This window comes from Ciconia boyciana, chromosome 1 (assembly GCF_034638445.1).
Source record: "Ciconia boyciana chromosome 1, ASM3463844v1, whole genome shotgun sequence".
Taxonomy (NCBI): Eukaryota; Metazoa; Chordata; class Aves; order Ciconiiformes; family Ciconiidae; genus Ciconia; species Ciconia boyciana.
In genome coordinates this window covers 87,590,463-87,611,209 of record NC_132934.1, presented here as the reverse complement: position 1 = coordinate 87,611,209, position 20,747 = coordinate 87,590,463, and the positions used below count along the sequence as shown (strand labels likewise).

Sequence of the window (20,747 nt, the reverse complement as noted above, 5' to 3'; positions counted from 1 at the left end):
GTGGTCCTTGTGAGATTTATAACCATACAAGGATGTTTTTCTTCTCTAGACACACACCCTCAGCAGCATATCATCTGAGTTGTGGGGACAGTGGACTGGTCCCAGGAGCAGGAGTAGCAGCAGTTACAGATTTATTTATTTTTTAATGCTATTCTGTTTTCTGCCCCTACAGATCCTTTCTGGGAAGCCTCATAATGCTTTACACATGGTAATACACTTGTCTGTGCAGGTATCCTGTGGAAAACATGATAAGTAGCATCCCAGTTTTATGCACAGGAAACTGAAGCAAATGAACACGGGGAACCTAAGCTGGGCCAGGAGCAATTAAAGCTGGGTGCTCTGATCCTTCATCCTGTGGCTTAAGCCACTGTGCAAAACCAAACTGGCCATCCTTTAAAGTTGCTTACAAAAACTCACCTGTCCTCAAAACATCCCTTATAACATAGGTTCCCCAATATTATTATCACACTGTTTTACACTGGGAAGTTGACAGAGGTGAGAACATACAGCCAGACTTCCTAGACTGGCCTCTACATCAGGGCCTCATTCTTCGCATATCATGTACCTGATTTTGAAAGATGCTGAGCACCCAATTGTAGCTGCAGACCACAGTAGCTGCAAATGCATGTCCAAAAATTGGATGCCAGTATCTATGCTGTGTACATAAAAATGGAGACACTTAAAATTATGGATAATTTGGGAAGGAAAAAAAAACTTAAATGATAGGGTCTCAGAGTAAGTCGGTGTTCAAGGCTTATATAAGAGACCATGAAAAAATTAGTTCAACCTGTGAAATGTCTCACCTGATCAGCCACTTAGCTGCTGTAAACTGGTGTAGCTGCCCTGAAATTGTGGCTTATGTTAGGTATGAATTCAACTCATTTTACCTTTAGTGCCAGTGTCACTGGCACCACTGCTATTCTGATTCTGGCCTCCTTCTGACAATGCCAGAGGATTTTCTTCTTGTTTCTCCCTGCTCCTGGAGATTGCATGACTTCAGTTCCAGCCTTATTACCACTGATCCTGCTTCTTCCCTGTGCAGGACGTGCTGGAGTCAGACTACAGGGAGGATGCAACCTTTGCAAATGTGGTGCTTCAGGGTGCGAGCTGGAGATAGGAATGTCGCAACCTCTACCTCTTGGGATCGGCTGGGGTGTACATACAATGTCTAGGAGACTGGATGATTTTCTTTCTGGCACTGCTATAGGGTACACTGGAGAGACACTGGCTATTAATTCACAGAGAGAGAAAGAGACAAATTCTGCCCTGTCAATATATATGTATACTTCTGTAAACTGCAAATTTGGTTAAGTAACCTTCAGCATATACAGTAGAAGCTGAAAATCCACAGTCATCTTCAGGTTAATCTGGTTAATCCGACCCTGCAAGAGGAAAAGCTGTACAGGGAAGTGGAGATCACCCTTATATCGGTGCATACCCACCTGGCAAATGCTGAAGTGGCTGGTAGCCACTTCTTACTTTAATCTCACATTTAACACTAGTGAGAGCTGTGGGCTGGTGTCAGATGCAGTTTAATTAATCAGAGGATGTACACCAAGCTAGCTCAATGTTGATGGTCCTGCTCATTAGCAGAGTCAGCAGAAGCTTTGGAGAGCTTCAAGGAACCAAATTTGCCTGCTCCATTCATCTTGGTGAGGACAACGCCAGCTTAGTGAAAAGGCGAGAGGCTTTGATTTGGGTTCAGCAAGTCCTTAGGCTCCTAGTTTAAGCTCGTAACTTGACCAATGGAAAGTTAAAACTCTTCCTAAATTTCAGCTTGAGGGATTTGATTAGAAGAAACTGGGCATTTGGTGCTTTTCAAAACAGGTCTTTTGCTGTGGCAGGGTCTGAACTGGAAAAGGGGACCCAAGTCCAGTAACTGAGGTTGCTCTTGGTCCAGATCACACACTGCAGACCTTCATGGCTTTGATCGCGTTTGTGCTGCCCACATGTCTTGTACAGGGCTTCAGCAATGCTCCGCACACTCCAGGCTGATGTGTTTTGCAGTGTTTCCACTTGTTGGAAGAACAGGAACAGAAATGATGGCATCATGGAAATCAGAGAGGTCAGCGCAGGGCAAAAAGGCTCGGGACAAGAGAGCAGAAAGACAGGAAACAGGAAAGGTAACGGGTTTGGATAGAGACTGGTTGATTGTAGGTGTCATGGGGAGAGGCAAGCAGGGAACAGTAAAAGGACACCCCTATGAAGGGAAGTGGGATGTGGAAGAGGTGATGCAGCTGCAAATGTTTTAGGAGGAAACGGTTCAGACCCTAGGAAAATAAGAGTGACATTTAGGAGAGCAGACACATAAGGGGAATGGAGAGTTTAATTTATTTTATTAGGTTTCTACTGCCAAAGTAAGATATTTGGATGAGCCTGGTGAACTCAGTGAAATGCAGACTCTGTTTTGAATTGTAATTTATACAGTGGATCTCACTCTGTGGCACAACCTCTGTTCTGGGTTAGAGTGTTCAGCCAGCGGATTTTTGAAAGATGAGCTGAGAGGCCATGGTAAAACCGTGAAGAGTCACAAATTTTGATGTTCCTGTACGCTCATAATTTGCTGCCAACAAGAGACTTTCTGGATAAATGCTTCTCCTTGAGGATGGGGCTGGAAATTCCCAATCAGTGTTACACAGTAACATGGGGCAGATGACAATTCTCTAGGGGTGAAAGGGTAGGTCACCTACTGACACGTACCATAAGTCAAGGTTGGAGGGAGAAATTACTTGCCAGGCCTCCAACTCCCAAAACTGAGTGAGCACAGATAAGGTGAAGTTTATCTGAAGAGTGTTTGTTATTTTGCAAAACTCTGTAACTCCTTGTTGCTTTCTTAATAATAAAAATTACTATGGTTTAAAAAAGTCCAGCGAAATCCAAGTCTTAGCTTGTTTTCTTAGTTTCATCACATTAATGTTTGCTTTGCTTTCAAATCAGATGTGGTAGTTCCTGTACCCTCATATTCATTATGCTCCTTTCCTCTGCTCTACTCTTCACTATAATTTTCCTGGTTGAAGACTATTATTTGTATTTATTATTTATATTTATTTTATATTTATTTAATGTTAACAATTATTTTATTTTGGACCCCATCCTCTTTGCATCCTCTTTGCAGCCACTTTCTTGTTCTTGGTTCAGTTATTTACTTAAATGAAAAACTTTCTCTTCTTTTAAAAATCTGTTTTCCAGATTGACATTACATTATATCTACAAACATTTGAAGAAGAGTTTTCTTTGCCATTATCTCTCCTTACTCTTCACCTTGTGGCTGTTCATCCAGGTAGCTACAGATGGATTTTTTTTCTTCTTTACTTGGGGCACAAGTTCCACAGCCACTGTGCATCTCTCTCAGAAATTCTGGGCATCTTTCACATCCATTTTCCTTACCGCTACAGGACACGTTAAAGAGTCTTCTTAATTCCTTGGTTTTTAATTTCTTTTGAAACAAAACCTGCATGTACAGTACAGGCCTATTGTTATTTAGCTTCCCATTTAATTTATATGTAAGGAAAGTATGATCACACGCTCCAAATCTATTTTTGATGACCACCTGCTCTATGACTTAATTGCTATTTACAACTAATGAATCTTTTGTAGGTTCAGTGATGGTTTTGTGAAGGAATTTGTCATCTGTCATATTGAGAATTATAGGCCTAAGGCCCATTATGATCATGAGAGATTATTCTCTGGTCCATAACGCTGAAGTTAGTTTCCCCATGGCAGCATAGTTCTTACTGGGATTTATCTCTTTTAATATTAGCTCTCTCCCTACACATCCACTTTATGAACTTCAGCGGTTCACAGCTGGCTCTGAGCTGCACCAGAGAAAAGCCTCTTTTAACTTTCTGAGTTTCATCTAAACAACCTATAACATCATTCATGTGATACTAATGCACTATTTTTATCTTTCTTTCTATCAGTCCTGAACAGCAGAATATTTTAATACTGGGGATGACTGTTACTCTACCATATTTCTGTTACTTGCATGATAGCTAGTTTTCACCCCATATTAGTTGCTCATATTTCTTTCCTACCAATACCTGGAAGGTAGTTACAAAGATAATGGAGCCAGTCTTCTCAACAGTAGCAGGCAATATAGGGGCAATGGCAAGAGGCAATGGCAACAAGTTGAAGCTTGGTAGGTTCAGGCTGGACTTCAGGAATGACTTTTTTACCAGAAGGGTAATGCAGCACTGGAACAGGTACCCAGAAAGGTGGCAGTATCTCCACCCTTGGAGGGTTTCCAGACTTGGTTGGATAAAATCATGGTGACCTGATTGAGCCAGATCAGAGACCTGCAGAGGTCTCCTCGCATCATCACTTCTCTGATTCCACAGCATCACCTGAGATTCCCTGTAGTACACAGACATCTGCCTCCCTGGCCTCACCTGCTTCCCTTAGCTGAACTAGATACCCCTTTGGCTACCGGTATTGTCTGCTGCTTCTCTCATCACAATTAGTGTATGTTTTCCCATGTTGTCTAGGGCTCTGCCCACCGATACCTCCTTATCTGTCATCACATAGTTATTTAACTGGTTTTCATCTCCCTGCATAGGAAAACAGATACACAGCCCTTTCCCAGCAGTTGCAGCATCACTGAATGGCTCTCTTGAACATGATACCTATAAGGTAAAGTTATATTTAGTAGCTAGCTTGGTAAGTTGCGCAACTTTTTACCAGAGCTGTTCCTTTTAGCCAGGCTGATCCAGTGTGCAATGGATTGCAGCTCTGGAGAACTGAAGCGAGTCAGCTTTAGCAGACGCCTGGAGGGATTTGATTACTGAGAACAGTCAAGAGTGGCTTACTGCTCTGCAAAACAAAGTCTATCACAACTACTGTGTTTGAGCCTCCCTGCAGGCAGCAACCCACAACTCGTTTCACAGCCATAGCACAGGCTGCAGACCTCCCCCAGCTCCTCTGCATAAACAACTCATGGGCGAATCTGCTGAAATGCAGTTTTGGCTCCACTGGAGCAGGTATAAAAACAAATCAGGGAAAGGAGCCTTGCCTGAGCAGAGCACTCTGTTACATTTGTGTGGGATGAAGGAGTTACACAGACACTTGTGCTCTGCTTCATTGGCTGATGGGAATATGTGGGTGCCCTCTGAGAGCACAGATAATGCTGAATAATAACATGTAAGGCCAGGGGAGCAGAGTTGAGTGCATCTCAGATTGAAGGGGGATGCAGGGACTCACAGGGTGGGCTGATAGGTGTGTGATATTACCCTGGTGAGGCAGTGGGAGAGCTCATCAGAGCAGCTTGCCACATCTGACAGTTCAGGGCTCCTAAGCATAACTTCAGCAAGCAGAATTAATATTCCTTGTTAGGCTTTTCCAAGTAGAACTGAGGTGGTGAGTAAGGATGGGATTGGGATGCAAAGGGTAAGTCTGTATCAAGAACCCATATCTGGCCAGTGCAAGGTGCTTCTTGGGCTGGGTGTCAGAAAGTTGTACTGGAAGAGCTGGGGCTGGGGGTTATCATGGTTTCCTACAGGTGTGTATACATGATTATAGCAGGCCACAGCAAGGGTAAGTTGTGTTACTGCAGGGCTAGCAAGACTGTGAAGAGAGGAATAGACCAGCAGAGCAGCAGCCTTTTTCTCTCCTTGTGTCTGAAAGATGGGGAAAAGCAGTAGTTAAAATACCATCCATTTCCTCTCCTGTGGCTTGATTTTCTTTGCATTATTTTTTTTTCCTGTGAAGCCGGAGCTGGCTTGGTGGCTGGCAGCGGCATCAAACACTGCCAGGCCCGGGGCAGGAGGGGCTGGCTCACACCGCCACAGAGCAAACCAGCTGCTATGCAGTTGTAGAAGGTTTTGCAGGGGAAAGAAAAAAGAAACAAACCAGCTTCAACCTCCAAGTCTTTCACAAAGCTAAAGTCTTCTAAAAAGCAAGCAGACAGATATGTGACTGCTTTCAGATGCTGCTCAGCGAGGCCAGAGGAGATTAGCTTGCACGCAGAAGCACAGTGGGAAACTCCAATATTGACTTAAAGAGGGACCCGGCAAAAGCAGCCCAGCCGCAGGTTTGGGGATGCTCCTCGATCCCAGCTGATCGCTCCCTGCTTCCCTGCTGCCTCAAGTCTCCTGCGTTCGGTAAAGCAAGAGTTAACGGGTGTAAGAGCTGGGGTTTTCTTTCCCTTCTGCTTTGCCAGAGCGAAAGTGAAACGAAAAGCCGCGCTGCTGCTGGCAGCCCGGCCCGGATCTGGTTCCCCTGAGGATTCCAGGGCTTGGAAGCGGCCGGGGGGCCGCTGCGCTTCGGGGCAGGATGGCCGGGAGGCTGGTGCTGTGCGGGGCCCTGGTGCTGTGCGGGGAGCTGCTGGCCGCGGCGCTGGGTGAGCGGCGGGGCCACCGGGGCGGGGGCCGGGGCTCCTCCTGCGCTCACACCCCCCCATCCACCCGCTTCCGTGAAAGTCGGGAAAACTGGGGTCTTCCTAAAGGTTAATGCTGTTGCCAGAGGAGGGTGGGACAGGGCTAGAGGAGTCCACTGCCAGCAGGGCTGGGAAGAACAACCCCAAAGTGGCAGTCAGCCCCCAGCCTCCCCATTATTTATCCCCCATCCCAGAGAAACTCATACACTCTTCTTTGTCTGCAGTGGGGTTCATGCATTCAGCTGGTTCTTTTCTCTCCCTAAAGGGCCAGCGAAAACTCCCAAACCAGCGCCTCCATTTCACAGGGTGGATATTCCTGTGGGCTGCTCCTACGTGGAAGAAGATGTAAGAGGCCTGCTGCGTGCCTCTGGGAGCTCGTCCTCCGAGCATCCTGCTACCCTCATGCTGAGGGGTATCAGCATCAGAGATGATGGGAACTTGGATGATGTGACCGAGTACAAAGTCCCACATGAAAATCCTGACTCCTCTTCTCCCATTGTCTTTGAAGCCTCAGGTGAGTGGGAGAGCGGGGGTGGGAGAGCTGCCACTGGGGTTTTGGCCACTTACCTGCACTGGGCTTCTACAAGCTTTTTCTCTAACTGAGTTTAGACAATTAATTTTTGAATGGCCACTAAGTTACACGCATGATTCCCTGAATTCGGCAATTTGGACTTTAAGAAAGTAAGTTTGTGGAAGGTGTTAGAAAGCCCTGTTGAGGCACCTCCTGCCTACTGGGGCTATCCTAGGTTACCTATCTCTTGGGAAATACTTTGTCAAAAACAACTCAGGAATTATTCCACTATACAATATTATTGCACCTGTAAAGAGCGTTCACATCTTTACTCATGCAGGTGTTTGTTGCTAGCAGGAAGCATGGTGGTAAGTGGGCATGAAGCAGAGCTGTCCTGCTCAGAAGGCCAGCTGTGTGCAACTTGGCTCTCCTTACTTCACTCATGGGTGCCAACCTGTAGTCCAGCCTCTGTTCCCTTTGCTTTGTGCATAACTTTGCAAACACAGTCAAGCAAAGGTCTGAGCCTGTACTTCGCTGTGGTCTTTTTTGCTGCCTACAGTGCTTATCTGTGAGCATGTGCTTCAGTACAAGCTTATTAGAGGCTCTGAGACATTTTCAGAGAGGAAGCTGAATGTCCCGCAGGATCCATTAGCATGGGTCCAAGCTCTCCTTCAAGTGGTGTGGATGGACTGGGTGTGGGTGAGTTCAAGCACACTACAGCCAGGCTACTGTCAGGCATTGCAGACACAGAGTTAATTTCCAGTGATGTCAGTGGAAAGCATGGAAAGCCTGTAGGTCCCTAGTATGCTTACGCCTGTGCTTAAGCCCATGCTATGATCAAAGGCACAGATACAGTGTGTCTCTACATCCAGCCACTCCTGCCTTCCTGCCACCCTTCCTTTCCTTACCTGGGATGCTTCGGTGTCCCCTTTGTTGCTGGATTCAGGCCTAAAAAGAATAAACATTGTGGGTCTTTACTGTATCACATACACAGCTTGCTTTCTTGAGCTAGGTAAAGGGAATCTGTTCTGTTTATTCTCCTTTCCTAACAGCTTCCTTTGCCCAGAGTGAACTCTGTGCAATCTGGCAGGATAAAATACAACCAACAGACTAAGGGATGTAAGACAGTCAGGACAAATCTCTTATATTCTTTGCAGGCCTTCAATCTGTTAAGCCTAGCCTGACATTTCTGGGCTCTGACTGACCCCAACAGCGCATGATGCTCCTCCAGAATAATATGTCTCAGCAGCTTGCATCTTCTTTCCCCTTTTGGATTAAGATGATTAAACCTCTTCCTCTATCCTCACAGCCCATTCGGTATCCATCCCACATGCAGAGTCCCTGCTGCACGCGGACTGTGATGGGGAGGAGGTGAACTGCGAGATCTCCCCATACAGCTCCCAACGGGCTGGCAAGGGGCCCTGCCATACCTCCTGGTTCATGGCCACCCTGCGGCTCTCCAGCGGGATCAGTATCGCCCTGGTGCTCAGAGGACCCCACTGCGACAGCCAGGAGGAGGAGGAGCATGATGCAACACTGCACCCAAAGCTGAGGATTCCTATGAGCAAAGAGGGGACTTTGCTGACCACAGGTGACCAGGTGGCCCGGGGTGCTGCCACAGCACTGAGGGACATGAGGGGAGCCTGCCTCCCCAAGAGTCCCATGCCCCACCTCTCACCAGGACCTGAGGGCTGCCAGGAGTTGGTACTTAGGGAAAAACAGGTCATGCAGATTGCCCCCCACCCTGCTTCCTATCAGGGTTTCCCATGCCCCAGCCCCTGAGGATGACAAGCACCTTCAAGACCACGACGTGCACTTGGTGTCCACCTGTCTCCCTGCCCTGCTAACCCCACCGGGCTGGTTTCCTCCAGCTCTTCAGTCCACGTGGCCCCTGGGGCATCACATAGGGTGCCTGTGCCTCCTCCTCCGGGTGGGGAGTTCACTGCCAGCCGTTCCACCAGGCCTCCCCACCCGAGGGTGCCTTCTTTAACCACATCTGTTTAACTCTCTGCTTGCCTGTGCCCTTCTCTCTGTTTCTAGTTGAATTTCAATCGTCATCATGCAACACTTCCCTGCGCACACATCTTGGTGGCTCAGTCACCCTCAACTGCCGCTTTGCCTTGGCTCCCAGCTCCTCGCTGTCCTCCCTGGAGTGGAGGAGGCAGCACCGAGGCAGCGGCCGTAGCCTTTTCCGGTACCAGGTGGGGAGCACAGGCCCAGCAGCGCAGCCAAAAGTCCACATGGATGTGGCAGAGCTGCTGGGCAGTGGAGACGCATCACTTAGCCTGCAAGGAGTGAGTGTGGGAGATGAAGGGACGTACATCTGTTTGGTGTCCACCCTGCTGCACCAGGCCCAGCACATCATCCAGCTGCATGTGGCCGGTGAGGAAGGGAAGTGCCTGGGGGCAACAGAAGTCCCATGTCCCCAGGCACTGAAACTTTGCCCTGCACCCTTATCCCATTGCTCTCAACACTCATTATCAGAGGCAGTTCATCTTCTCTCCCTTGTGGAGGGGGACTTTTGTACTCTGCTAACAATAAGTCAATTCCCTGTTTATCTCCTCCAGAGCCTCCAAGAGTTCGTGTCATTCCAGCAGTGGTGTCATTCGAGAGAGATGTGATGACTACTCTGACCTGCAACATTGCTGGCTATTACCCCCTGGATGTCTCGGTGAGATGGACACAGAAGACTCCTGAGGATGACGCAGAAATCCCTCTCTCAAATGCACGTTTCTCCAGCCACCGGCAAAGCCAAGATGGCACCTACAGCATCACCTCCTACCTCAGCATCAGCTCAGCCACAGCGCGGGCACCAGCCACCTACAGCTGCCATGTTTCACACGTGGCCCTGGCAGAGCCCATCTCTGTGAGCGCCCATCTTAAGGCACTAGGTAGATGTCAGGGGCAGAGGGGCAAGTTCTGCATCCTGCCTAGACCTCCTCCCACCTCATCTACCCACCACAGGGATCAAAACCTCTGAGTTACACCACGTCTGCCTGTTTCTCCATGCTTCTGGTGTCCTCTCATACCCATCCTCTCTATCCTCCTCTTCCCTTTCCCTTTCACTTTCTCAGCTTTTATTTCACTCCCTGAAGTTTTTGGGGAGCAAGTATCTCATTTCCTTCAGGGGAAAAGATATTTTATGACCGAAAGTGGAGCAACAGAGGAAAAGTTTGTAGCACATGAGCTGAACTCCGCTGATCAGGCACAAGAAAACAGCCATGCCCCAAGGAGTTAGATGCCCAACTGGACTTGATGTTCAGCTGGAGACCGATGCTGCTCAAGAACTATAGCAAAAAATCGTTCCCCCCATTCGAGCTGTTGGGGTTCTCACTCTCCTTGCTGATGGGAGATTGCTCTTCCTGACCCAGCAGGGAAAAGCAAGCAATACAGCAGTTTAACAAGTTACGACAGATCAGTCCAGCCAGTATAACTGTCCCTGGGTCTGTGTGGTTTTAGCTCACGTGTCATGTCACATCTGTGTACCTGACAAGAGCATGCACACCGTCAGTTGTGGGGGAGCTCGTTTAACTGTGACAACTTGCAGGCTGTTCAGCCGCTCCAGCCAACCTAACATCACTGATCTTCCTCTTCCTCCACAGAGCAAACGGGATCAGAAGGACTGGTGGGGGGTTTCATGGCTACCGTCATTTTCATCATTGTCCTCTTCATTGTGCTCAGGAAAAGAGCAGGTAGGAGTTTAAAATGCTGAGCCACTTCCCTCATGGGCGAGATGCAGCAAGGAGCATCTTCCTCTCCCCTGCACCCCCACTCAGGAGAGATGGAGGTCAGGATATCCCAGGATCTTGGACAGAGAGGTGGGGAGCAGATGAGCTGGAGACTCATTTCTGGTGGAAGGCAGCATGATGTGATGTTTTTCACTGCTTTGGTCTTCCTGCATCTTACTTCTTTGTTTTCTCTCTCCTTTTCAGCTAAACCGAAGTCTGAGCAACTTCTAAGGGCTTCAGAATAGAGGAAACCCTTGTGTCACCCACCTGCAGTCCTTTGTCTCCTGTCCCTTGACACATCCTGCTCAGGAGAGTCAGCCCTGTCCAAATATTAACAGAGCTATTGGTTGGTATCGGGGGGTAGCACTGCCTGTGGTGGAGGAGCTGAGTGACTGTTCAGAGGTAGACTCACAGAAAAACATGTCTTCATCATGGGAGGGCAACATCGATAGCCTCAGCTCTGGGATGCTGCATTACAGGCAACATGCATACATTTTTTTAGAAATGCCTCTTCTCCAGTTTCAGGGAAAATTAAATTGTATATAGATGAGTGTTTGTATGACTGTATATATGTATGTGTGTATACATGTTGTAAGTAGGTATACAACATTTACACATGTATGTAGGTATGTATCTGTAGATGTATATAGGTACATTTGGTTAATGCCTATAAGGCAAGTGTTTAAGTAAGATATTTATGTATATATGTGATTTAGCTGTGAAATTGGGAAAATATGTAGGCAAAACTGGTACTTCTAAATGGTAAATCCTCAGAGGAAGTTATGGGTTAAACTTATCACAAATCAAGCAATCAGAAAAATATGGCTCTCCTGGAGAAAGCTACAATAAATTTTTTAATAGAAGTTTCCCTGCTAGAAGTTTACAAGATGGAGAAGATCTGTGGTTCTGTAGTCGTGAAAAAGACAGATATGATTAAACACTTTTCCTACCGAACAGGGAATTTGAAGGTAACACTTAGAAATCTTGTATATAACCAACAGGGGAAAAAAAGGCAGAAGGAAGGTGTGGATGGAAAGGAGGTATATGGCACACAATAAAAGTGAGAATTTATGAAGCATACGAGGTGATAAGGGGTGTTCAAAATAATCTAGAAAAACTGGATTGCTGCAAGTGCTAACGGCACTTGGAAGGAGTTTTTTCAAAACACGTGGAAAACCAAGAAATGCTAGCAATGGCTGAGGCTCTTACTGGGTGAGTATAGGTAAAACTGTTGATAGAGATTGTTTGATGGAGGCTTTTTGATACAGAGAAAATAGTTTTTTGTATACAAAAAGAAACAGAATCGTGTATTCATACTACATGAGGATGGTAAACAACTTCCTAATCTATTTGCGAACTAAGGGAGGTTTTAACAACATCTATTAAGCATAAGTATTTTCAGATCAGTAGCCAAGAAAATTTGCATCTCAGAATCATAAAAGATTTTGCTGAGGAGGCACCTGGCCCAATGGAGTTAGGTATTTAAAAATCCTGGCATACTAGAGAAATCCCAAGGTCTTGGAAGAGAGTGTTGTGCCAGCGTTCACAGAGAGAAAGTGAGATGACACCAACGACACTTAGATGGTTCCGTAGTAATAATCATAGGTAAGAGAGTGTGAAGTTATTACAAGTTAGCTAACAAAGGCTTCAACAATGAAAATAACATTAAAAATTTAGTATGTTAAAAAAAAAAAAAATGTTGTGAGAAACAAACCTGACTTCATTCTTTGACAAAATAATACATTTGGTTCATAAAAGCACTGGTGCAGATTTAACAAACCAAGAAATTTGTAACTTCTGAAGAAAAAATTATAGTGTATGTATACATCATAATTTGCATTATATGGATTAATTACTAGCTAACAGACAAATGACAAAAATTCATTGTCCAAAAAGAAGCAGCAATCACTGCTGAAAGTGTGTGCCTCTCTGCAAGAACTGTGCTGTTTAATATTTGCATCAGGAGATAAAATTTTTAAAAATATTGTTGGTAAAACTTCCAAATGGCAAGACCAGTAGCTAAAGCGGAGGGAGTCCTTCAGATCAACACAAGTCACCTGGCCAGCTGAACATACTCAAACAAGATAAGATGGCTCAGTAATGCCAGTGGAGCCTCCTCAGGTACTGGACCACCACGCTGTCTCAATGCTGTTGATCCACAAATCGCTATCAGTTGCCTGACCTGTGGGAACACGTAAGAGTGACCATGGGCAGAATGTAACTGCTGGTGGAAGCAGTTTTTGCTTGTATAATTTCCTCTTCATTTTTGATACGTTACTAATAAATAAGTATTTTTAGTTCCCACCGTTTTCTTCCGTCTGTGCAGCTCCCACACTGCTTTGTGGAGTCAAGCCTACTGCATGGCTCCGCAGCCACTAAACAGGCAGGCTGAGCCCCGTACAGAGGGGAAAACCACCTGGGACACAGAAAGAGGAGCTCCAAGGGACCCTTGGTGTCAATACCGGTCCGCTCACTGCCAGGGACTGCTACTCTGGAGCAGGACTCATGGAAGCTTTTTGTACTGCCTGCTGTATTCAAAGACACCCTCAAATAATCGGTGGGTGTGTGATAGCTGGCTCCTGTGCAGCCAGGGAGGAAGGACAAGCTGCCGAGAGCAGGAACCTCAATTGGTGACCACTGGAGAAGTCACTGTCACATGTGACTGACAACAACCGAGTCAGAAGCCCAGCAAAGCCTGAAGCTGCAACACCCGTCGGCAGTGCAGGTGTCCACATGGGTTTTTAATACATTGAAAGCCTGGAGGTGATCCAGAGCAAAATGACAGCACCAATTAGGAAGGTCAGAAAATGCCTTACAGGGGGCACTTTGAGACATTACTCTGGTGTTACTAAACCAGTATCTCTCAATTACACCACAGAAAATACAGAATACTGGTGGCACCGTAACCTGCAGAGAAAGGCACAGTGAGAATCAACAGCTGCAAGTTATATTTAGGCATGTTGAGAGTAGAATAAGACATAATATACTCAACGATGAGGATGACTGTCCTAGCCATCTGTCAATAAAAATGGTAGACTATCTCTCAAGGTCTTCAAATAAAGGCCATGTTACTTTTTTCAAGCTGTCCTTTAATGATAATTTAAAAAAAAAAGTTAATGGCATCAGCTAAAAGAGACACTGGAATAAATTCCAAGGCCTGTGTTACACATGAAGTGAGAGCTGGTGGTTTGTCTGCCTTTTTGGCCCATAAACCAACATAAAGGAAAGAAAAAAAAAACAAGGGAGAGATGCAAGAAATGCATTAGGAGTGGCTGTATTCCTCGTAAGGAGAAATATACCACGGCACTTGATTTTATTCGACTACCTGCTCTCTGATTCTCCCCACTAGAGTTGCTATGGGGAGTCCACAACTACTGTGTCCCTGAAGGTCTCAAGCTGAATTTAAACCACAAAAACAAGTAAAGCATATAACCTAAAGCAGAAAAAGTAATACTTACTGATAAACAAAGTGACATTGTGTTTAACAACAACGTTCCTTATATTTTAAATATAAACCACTTATTACAGAAAATACCACTAAGAGACTGAAAGTTCATCAAAGATAAACTTGATTGGATTATAAAGATATCTATAAATAATATTATATGTCTGGGAGAGAGCCACACTGCCTTCCAAGGTCGAATGTGCTGTGGCCAAGTGCCACATGGCGTCAATGCCTGGCCACGTGAATTGAGAACCAGGAGACCAAGCCATTATAAGGTATACTGTGTCTCTAAATATAAATATTAAATGTAGGTGTTTTAAACAAGTTCTTTAGGAGAATTATTTGATATAAGACATTAAATTTGATACAGATTTTGCCAACCTGTAAAACATAAGATTAAGTTATTTGCACTTGCGTCAACACAAGATTACTTAGGGGCTGTGGCTGCATTGTACTGTGAATATAGACAAGCCAAACTTCTAATGTGGTATTGAAAGAGCAGTCATTGCAAACAACAAAGCCAAGCTCAAGCTATCTTTTCCACATAGGTTCCCCCTGTTTGATTATGCCTCTGCTCATTCAATTTAAGCTAGCAAAATAGATCCAGCAGTCTAACTACATTGGTTTAGATGCACTTTATGAACATAGCTTAAGATCAGCTGGTATGTGCCTCAAAGAGAACGTGCATTAACTAGAAGAGACAGTCTTCAAAGCTAAAACCCCTCTCCCATATTCCACCAGGCAATGATGGACAGTAACTCATTCAAGCCTAGCGTGCAACAGGGAACTGATTTCCACACTGACCGTAGAAAAGAAACCAAACTTTCCTACATCTCTCCCATCTTGGTCAACGAACTGCAAGGAATCACTGCAACCTGCTTGGTAGGGGTGGGCCAGGACAAAGCATCAGGGCCAGCATTCGTGCTCTCCTACTGTGCATTTCTTCCAGATCAGAAGCTTGAAGCAGCAAGCTCCATTGCAAGAGCTTGGCACCGCAGTCCTCCGTTGGATCGGCACAGTGAGCAGCAGGGGATTCACACATGTACACAGTAAGATGACTCCCACAAGACTGCAGCTTCTTGGAAGCCCACAGACATCAGGTAGTTCTCAATAGCTGGATACCTCTTTTCATAGAGAAGGTCATCTCACAGCTATACAATGGCTGCTTCTCCCCCCTAGCACTGCCTGCAGGAACACTGCCCCTGGGCTTCTCTCTGTGAAGAGTACGAAATGCTGATCAAAGACACATCTTCACTAGCACTGTGTGTTTGCTTTTCTTAGTAACAGCAATCTTCTGCATTGATCACTTTCTCTGGCCTATCCTTCATCTGGACTTCACTGACAGGAGCAATGACAAGCCACAATGGGTAATGAATCTCCTGTAATATTCCACACTCTCCCTCTCTCAAAAAAAAAAAAAAACAGAAAAAAAGGGAAAAGCAAAAAAAAAAGGGAAAAGCAAAAAAAAAAGGGAAAGGATTGGGCTTTTCTTTTCCCAAAGCCTCCAGCTGTGTTACAACTGCCGCCTGACTTGTGTCCCAGACAAAAGCATGGGACACATGCTTCCCTCCACAGCATATGTGTCATGCTAAATCAGTCCAGCTCCTACCCACTGCAAAAACATGCTTCTCCTCCCAGGTCAGCTGAAAATTCAGCTTCTCCCAGCACACAGAATGGTGGGGTCCCATGCATCTCCTTCAATGAATGATGAGAAGATGCTGAAAAACGGCAAATGCCTCCTTGGGATGAAAAATTAGCTGAGAAGCTCAAAAAGGAATGGAGAGGGCTGATTTCAGCCTCCAGGACCAGTAGTAGTTGCCAGGAGTTCCTGGTAAGGAGAAACAGCAGAGGAATGAGGACCATCCCCACCCATGTTCCCAGGTAGATGCAATGGTTGTAGCACTGGGAGCTCCTTCTCTCGTACTCTGTCCCTACAACCCCTGAATCAGCAGAGGAGAAAGGAGAGGGCCACCACCAGCAACTTCATTTCTGGTGCTGACAGAAACACCCCTCTGTCACTGCTGCTGTCCCCTTCACCAGCAGCTAGGCTGAAGTGCCTGGACCACAATACCCATTACGTCCTACAGCAAGAGCCAACAACTCTACAGGTCCCAGCTGGCTCCAATGCAGCATTCATCAGGCAGCATTTATCCAAGCATGCATCCAAATCTTCAGGGGATGGACAACAGCACACACCTCCCTTAGGCTGGCAGATGATAGTATGGATTTCACAGCCCACTGGGGACACAAGCATCATGGAGTGGTGTGCCAGGCTCAGGCCTTCTTCTAGTTCCTCCAGACCCTCTTAGACTCTAATTGTAGTTACCATTCATCTTTTTATTCATGCTATCTTCATCTGAAGCCCAAACAAGTTCCTCTTCCACTACCTGCCCCTGGCCAAACTGGCCACCTGCAGCTCCAGGAGGAGGATGGTTGATTGCAGGCATGTTCCTGGTGATTGCACAGCCCATTTCTATTCCCTTGTGCTGTTACAACTCTATTCAGAGGATCACAGGACATCATCCACCACCTGGCACCCTCAGATGCCTTCAGGAAGCAGTGGGTACTGTTGCAGATGCTGTGCTCTGTGACCCCTCTTAAGTTTCTCGTTTACGTTTTCACCTTATCCTCTCCTCCTCTTCACTCATTCCTCACCATAAGCATTTGATTTCTCCCTGATTTCTCGTCCTCTAGCCTCTTCCTCTCTCCTTCTCAGGGAGAACTCAAGATGAACAGGGAAAACATAGCATACTTTTCATTAATACTCTTCCCATCTGCAAACATTTTCAGGTCAGGGGATTTCCTGACTGGATGTGGTTTCTGTGGTTATTCACCCTCTGCAGGTTTCTTTTCCATGAAGCTGTCCATTGTCCCCTTGAGCCCATAAAAAGTCTTTAAAAATTGGCATCACATTCACCACTTTCCCCGCGTCAGGTACCACAGCGGTGGTAAGCATGGGTTACACACTGCTCAGAGAAGTTCAGCTATTTTATTCTTGAGTTCTTTTAAGACTCTTGGACAAATGCCATTGCTCCCAGCAAGTTGTTTCTGTTTGCTTTGTCAGTGTGTTAAACAGCCACAGCTGTTTAATTTCAGACATGTTCACTGGCGAACCCCACCCTGCTGAAGAATGGGTTCTGCCACGATGATCTCGTCACTCAACATTTAACACAGATGCAGAGATTTCTGCAATGGCCTTATCTCCCCTGTGCACTCCTCTCATAGCCTATTCACCAATTTGCCCTTCAGAACATCTGCCAGGTTCCTGATACGTTTCAAGAAAGATCTGTTAGTTTTGATTCCTTTTGATAGTTGTTCCTTGAAGCTTTGTTTGACCTGACTTACTGTCTTTCTACATGCAATGTGCCAAAGTTTATATCCTTCTCTACTTTTCCCATTTGTAGACAACTTCAGCTTTTTTTGATAGATGTTTTTTGTGACTTCCCTTACCCGACTGAACAATGGTTTCTCCATCCCACATGAAAGGTGTTCACTCCATTTTTCTTGAGCATGCCTGGTTAGTAAGGATGGCAACGGGTGACAGAGAGTGAATTCAGGCAATGAAGATGAAAATATAAAAGGCATGGCACTTTTGGACAGACAAAAGAAAACAGTTGTGGTAGGTGTTCGTATAGGCCATCAGTGCCAGCCAAACCAACAAAGGCTGCCAAAGCAGAATGGGAAGAAGAGAAGTGGCTGGAAAAAAACAAGAGGTAGAAGGCAGGATGTTAGCAGCAATAAAGATATGAGGTGGGAAAGCAGGATTATGACCTTGAGCCTTGGGATGTCACATTGAGAGGGGGAGTGAGAAGTAAGAGGGAACAGCAACATTGCCCTAACAGGTATGGGTGATGTAGCGTTACAAGAGATGGCAGAAGGGGTTAGGGATGACAGTGAAGAGTAGTGGCATAGAATTGTATGGTACAGTAATATTCATACATGGTGGGTCAAAGTAATGACTGTCAGTGAAGCAGGGCATCACTGGACAATGCTGATGGACAGCCGAGGAGAGGTCCAGATAGGTTGGGCCAACAATGATAAAGTGCAGCAAAGGAAGGTAAAATTACTGCAAAGGCAGGAAAGGCAATATGTCATTGTTTTAAGAGTTTGTGGACTAAGTTCAGCCTCCTGTGCTGCAAACTGTCTGGCATAAGTCATCCTCTGGGAGATACGTAACTCACCAGCACGTATTTCAGTGTCACTAGGCAATGCAGGCCTTCCCATCAAAACCAGCTGCAGTTCATGGGGAAGGAGAGCACGGTTTTCTTCTTTTTCTGAGTTCATTCACTGCTGTTCTTTCCATTCAGCTCCTTCTCCTTTCCCTGTTTTCAACAGTATTTTTTACCATTTTATCTTCCTCTTTTTCAAATGCTTCTGAAGTCATGGGTTTGCTTAGTAATGATTTCTTTATGAATTGCTGTTTTTCTCTTCTTTTACACTTTTGTATATACCCAAATCATATTCACACAACTGCCCTCCCATGAAATACCATCAACATCTTATTAAGTCCTTAGCATGAAAGATCAATTGCCTCAGCTGATAAATATGCACAGCCTCATACCAGGAGGTATGCTGCAAATACTTTGAGATCCTTTACTGGCAGGGGATTTGGAAGGCAAAAGGCTCTAGACTGTGTGAAGTGGACCATTTTTCAAGCTACAGGGGAAGATTCTTTCTCTCAAAAAAACCCCCCAGCAAAATCCACCACCACCCCCCCGACCCCATGTCTCTTACTTGAAGAAAATCCCTTCTTGACCCAAAACTTGCCCAGGAATATAAACTTGATATGTGAGATGTATCTGAAACAGTTTTGGTCTTGATACAGAGTTAAAAGAGGAGGTGACAGAATGAGACAGTGACTATAATGAAGAAATCTCACTCTTCTCAGTATCACTAGAAGTGGTCACATGGCTTGACTAAGATTCATGTTTTGTTGGCCACCCTCTTCTGCTTAAAAGAAATGATGAAAAGCAAAAAAAAAAAAAAAATCAAGTTACATCTTGAAAAAAATTTAGGTTCTTTGCCTCATGAACCATTCCAGAGCTTCATGTCACTGCTAGCCTGAGATCTTCTGAGGGTTCATAGTGCCTGGGAAGACATAAAACCTCTCAAGCAGAGGAATGACTTGAACACGTCTGAACAATTAAAAAGAAGATGGGAAAGGGGGGTGATGCCTTCTGAGATGCCTCTGCCTTTTGAGAAAGGTGCGGTGGGAAGTGTTCCCTCAAGCCATTTGTCTATGAAATCTGGCCTTAACCATAAAAGAAATGGGATTTATGGATTAACTTATCTTCTTAAGGGCTTAATTCCCTGTGGATTCCCTTTTTGAGAGCATAACTTCTAGTTTATATTCCAGAGGAGGAGAGGATCACCATCACCAGAGCAGAGCCAAGAAGCAGAAGCAACATGAAACCACTGAGGTGAGAGTGACTGAGGGGGGCACCTGGGGAATTACATGGGACAGCGTCAAAACTGGAGGTAAACATCAACTAGGTTGTCCTAATGTCAGCTCTAGCAAAGCTCCAGGTGGGCAGCAGCGAGCATCTGTGTCTATCAAGCAATCGCCTGCTGTACTGGGTGCTGCATTCGGCTCAGAGCGTGACCAGGCCCAGCCCTGTGATCTCTGTTGGCTGGGGAGCAGCAGCACCAGTCAGAAGAAAAACTGGTCTGAGGTGGCTGCATCTGCCTCGAATTTCCAGGAACACACAGGGTTGATTACAAAAGGGGTGGGAACACAGGCCTGGGGAGTCAGGTGGTTGTGATAATAGTTATATTGTTAGGGCTGGAATGAGGAAATTAAAGATTTCAGCTGGGGAGAATGGGGCAGGGGGCAAACTCAAGGAGGCTCCATCTTCATCTCCCTACTCATTAATTGCCCCTCAGGACAAAGCAACCAGAGAAATACTGGTTTTGCCATCCAGTCCTATAGCTTTGCTCTCTGCTGTTTCAGCCTGGACTGCACACCCAGCTTCCAGATGGGCATTAGTCTTAGCTTAGCTACGCCAGCAGGCAGGAATTTTCATCTGGCCATTTCCACAGTCAATCCTATTGCAATAGGACTGGATTGAGATTAGTATCTGAGGAGCCGTTGATCTGGCTGAGTGATCCTGCATGAGACCCTGGGTTTATGGAATATGCAGCAAAGGTAGAGCTTGAAGGGCCATTTTCAGTGCTCAGTGATTTTCTCATGGAGAACAAGTCACCAGTAGCAAAAGTGGCAGCTGACTCGGACACAAAGTAGTATGGCTAACGTACCACAGGGCCTGGTTCACTGGGCTGGTTCAGCACCCAAACTGATTCAGGAAGTAACATCCCTCGTCTTGCAATACAGACAACAGATGGGAGAGAACTACATTTTTCAGGAGCTAATTCAGATTTTCCAGCTGAGGCAGAGCATGAGCAGCCACTATACAGGCTCTCCTCTGGGCTTTGTACTGTATTGCAGTGTGCAAACAGCAGCAAAAGAGGGTCCATACGGGTCTTCGGGAGTTCACTCATGCTAACTTCATTCTCCTAGGAAGAGAGACTGGATTCCCTCCACACAGTTTCCAGCAGGATTTGTTCGATCCTACAATATTATTTTCATGAGCTCTACCCTACAGTCTCCCACCTTTCATGCTGAATGATGGGGATAACACACACTACTTCCATTTTCCCCCAGGGCTCACTTTTGCACCACCAGAACGGCTCTTT

General features: G+C 45.8%; 2 protein-coding genes across 7 annotated transcripts in view; one reads left to right on the top strand and one right to left on the bottom strand.

Moving 5' to 3' along the window:
* The window catches only part of VAMP1 (vesicle associated membrane protein 1), a 46,327-nt gene that overhangs the window by 2,972 nt on the left and 22,608 nt on the right, over positions 1 to 20,747 (bottom strand). Inside the window, exons 6-7 of one of the 6 annotated variants that reach the window (XM_072880475.1) lie at positions 7,790 to 7,829; positions 176 to 2,015 (exon numbers count right to left, since the gene is read on the bottom strand). The exons of 3 other annotated variants lie outside the window; for them this stretch is intronic. The gene's annotated coding sequence lies outside the window, so the exon portion shown is untranslated. Of the gene's footprint in view, positions 1 to 175; positions 2,016 to 7,789; positions 7,830 to 12,228; positions 12,792 to 20,747 lie in introns of those variants that run through there. 2 more of the 6 variants (XM_072880459.1, XM_072880465.1) reach the window with 2 other exon arrangements.
* TAPBPL (TAP binding protein like) lies at positions 6,179 to 12,374 on the top strand. The gene is made up of 7 exons (XM_072880427.1): positions 6,179 to 6,334; positions 6,636 to 6,884; positions 8,191 to 8,472; positions 8,922 to 9,263; positions 9,449 to 9,772; positions 10,484 to 10,573; positions 10,814 to 12,374. Exons 1-7 carry the CDS (start codon positions 6,268 to 6,270, stop codon positions 10,852 to 10,854), a joined length of 1,395 nt encoding a protein of 464 aa, XP_072736528.1. The 5' UTR covers positions 6,179 to 6,267; the 3' UTR covers positions 10,855 to 12,374.

Coding starts and splice junctions, on each gene's coding strand:
- TAPBPL (XM_072880427.1), top strand. CDS start 6,268: ATGGCCGGGAGGCTGGTGCTGTGCGGGGCCCTGGTGCTGTGCGGGGAG. Junction 6,885..8,190: donor CATTGTCTTTGAAGCCTCAG/GTGAGTGGGAGA, acceptor CTATCCTCACAG/CCCATTCGGTATCCATCCCA. Junction 8,473..8,921: donor GGGGACTTTGCTGACCACAG/GTGACCAGGTGG, acceptor CTCTGTTTCTAG/TTGAATTTCAATCGTCATCA.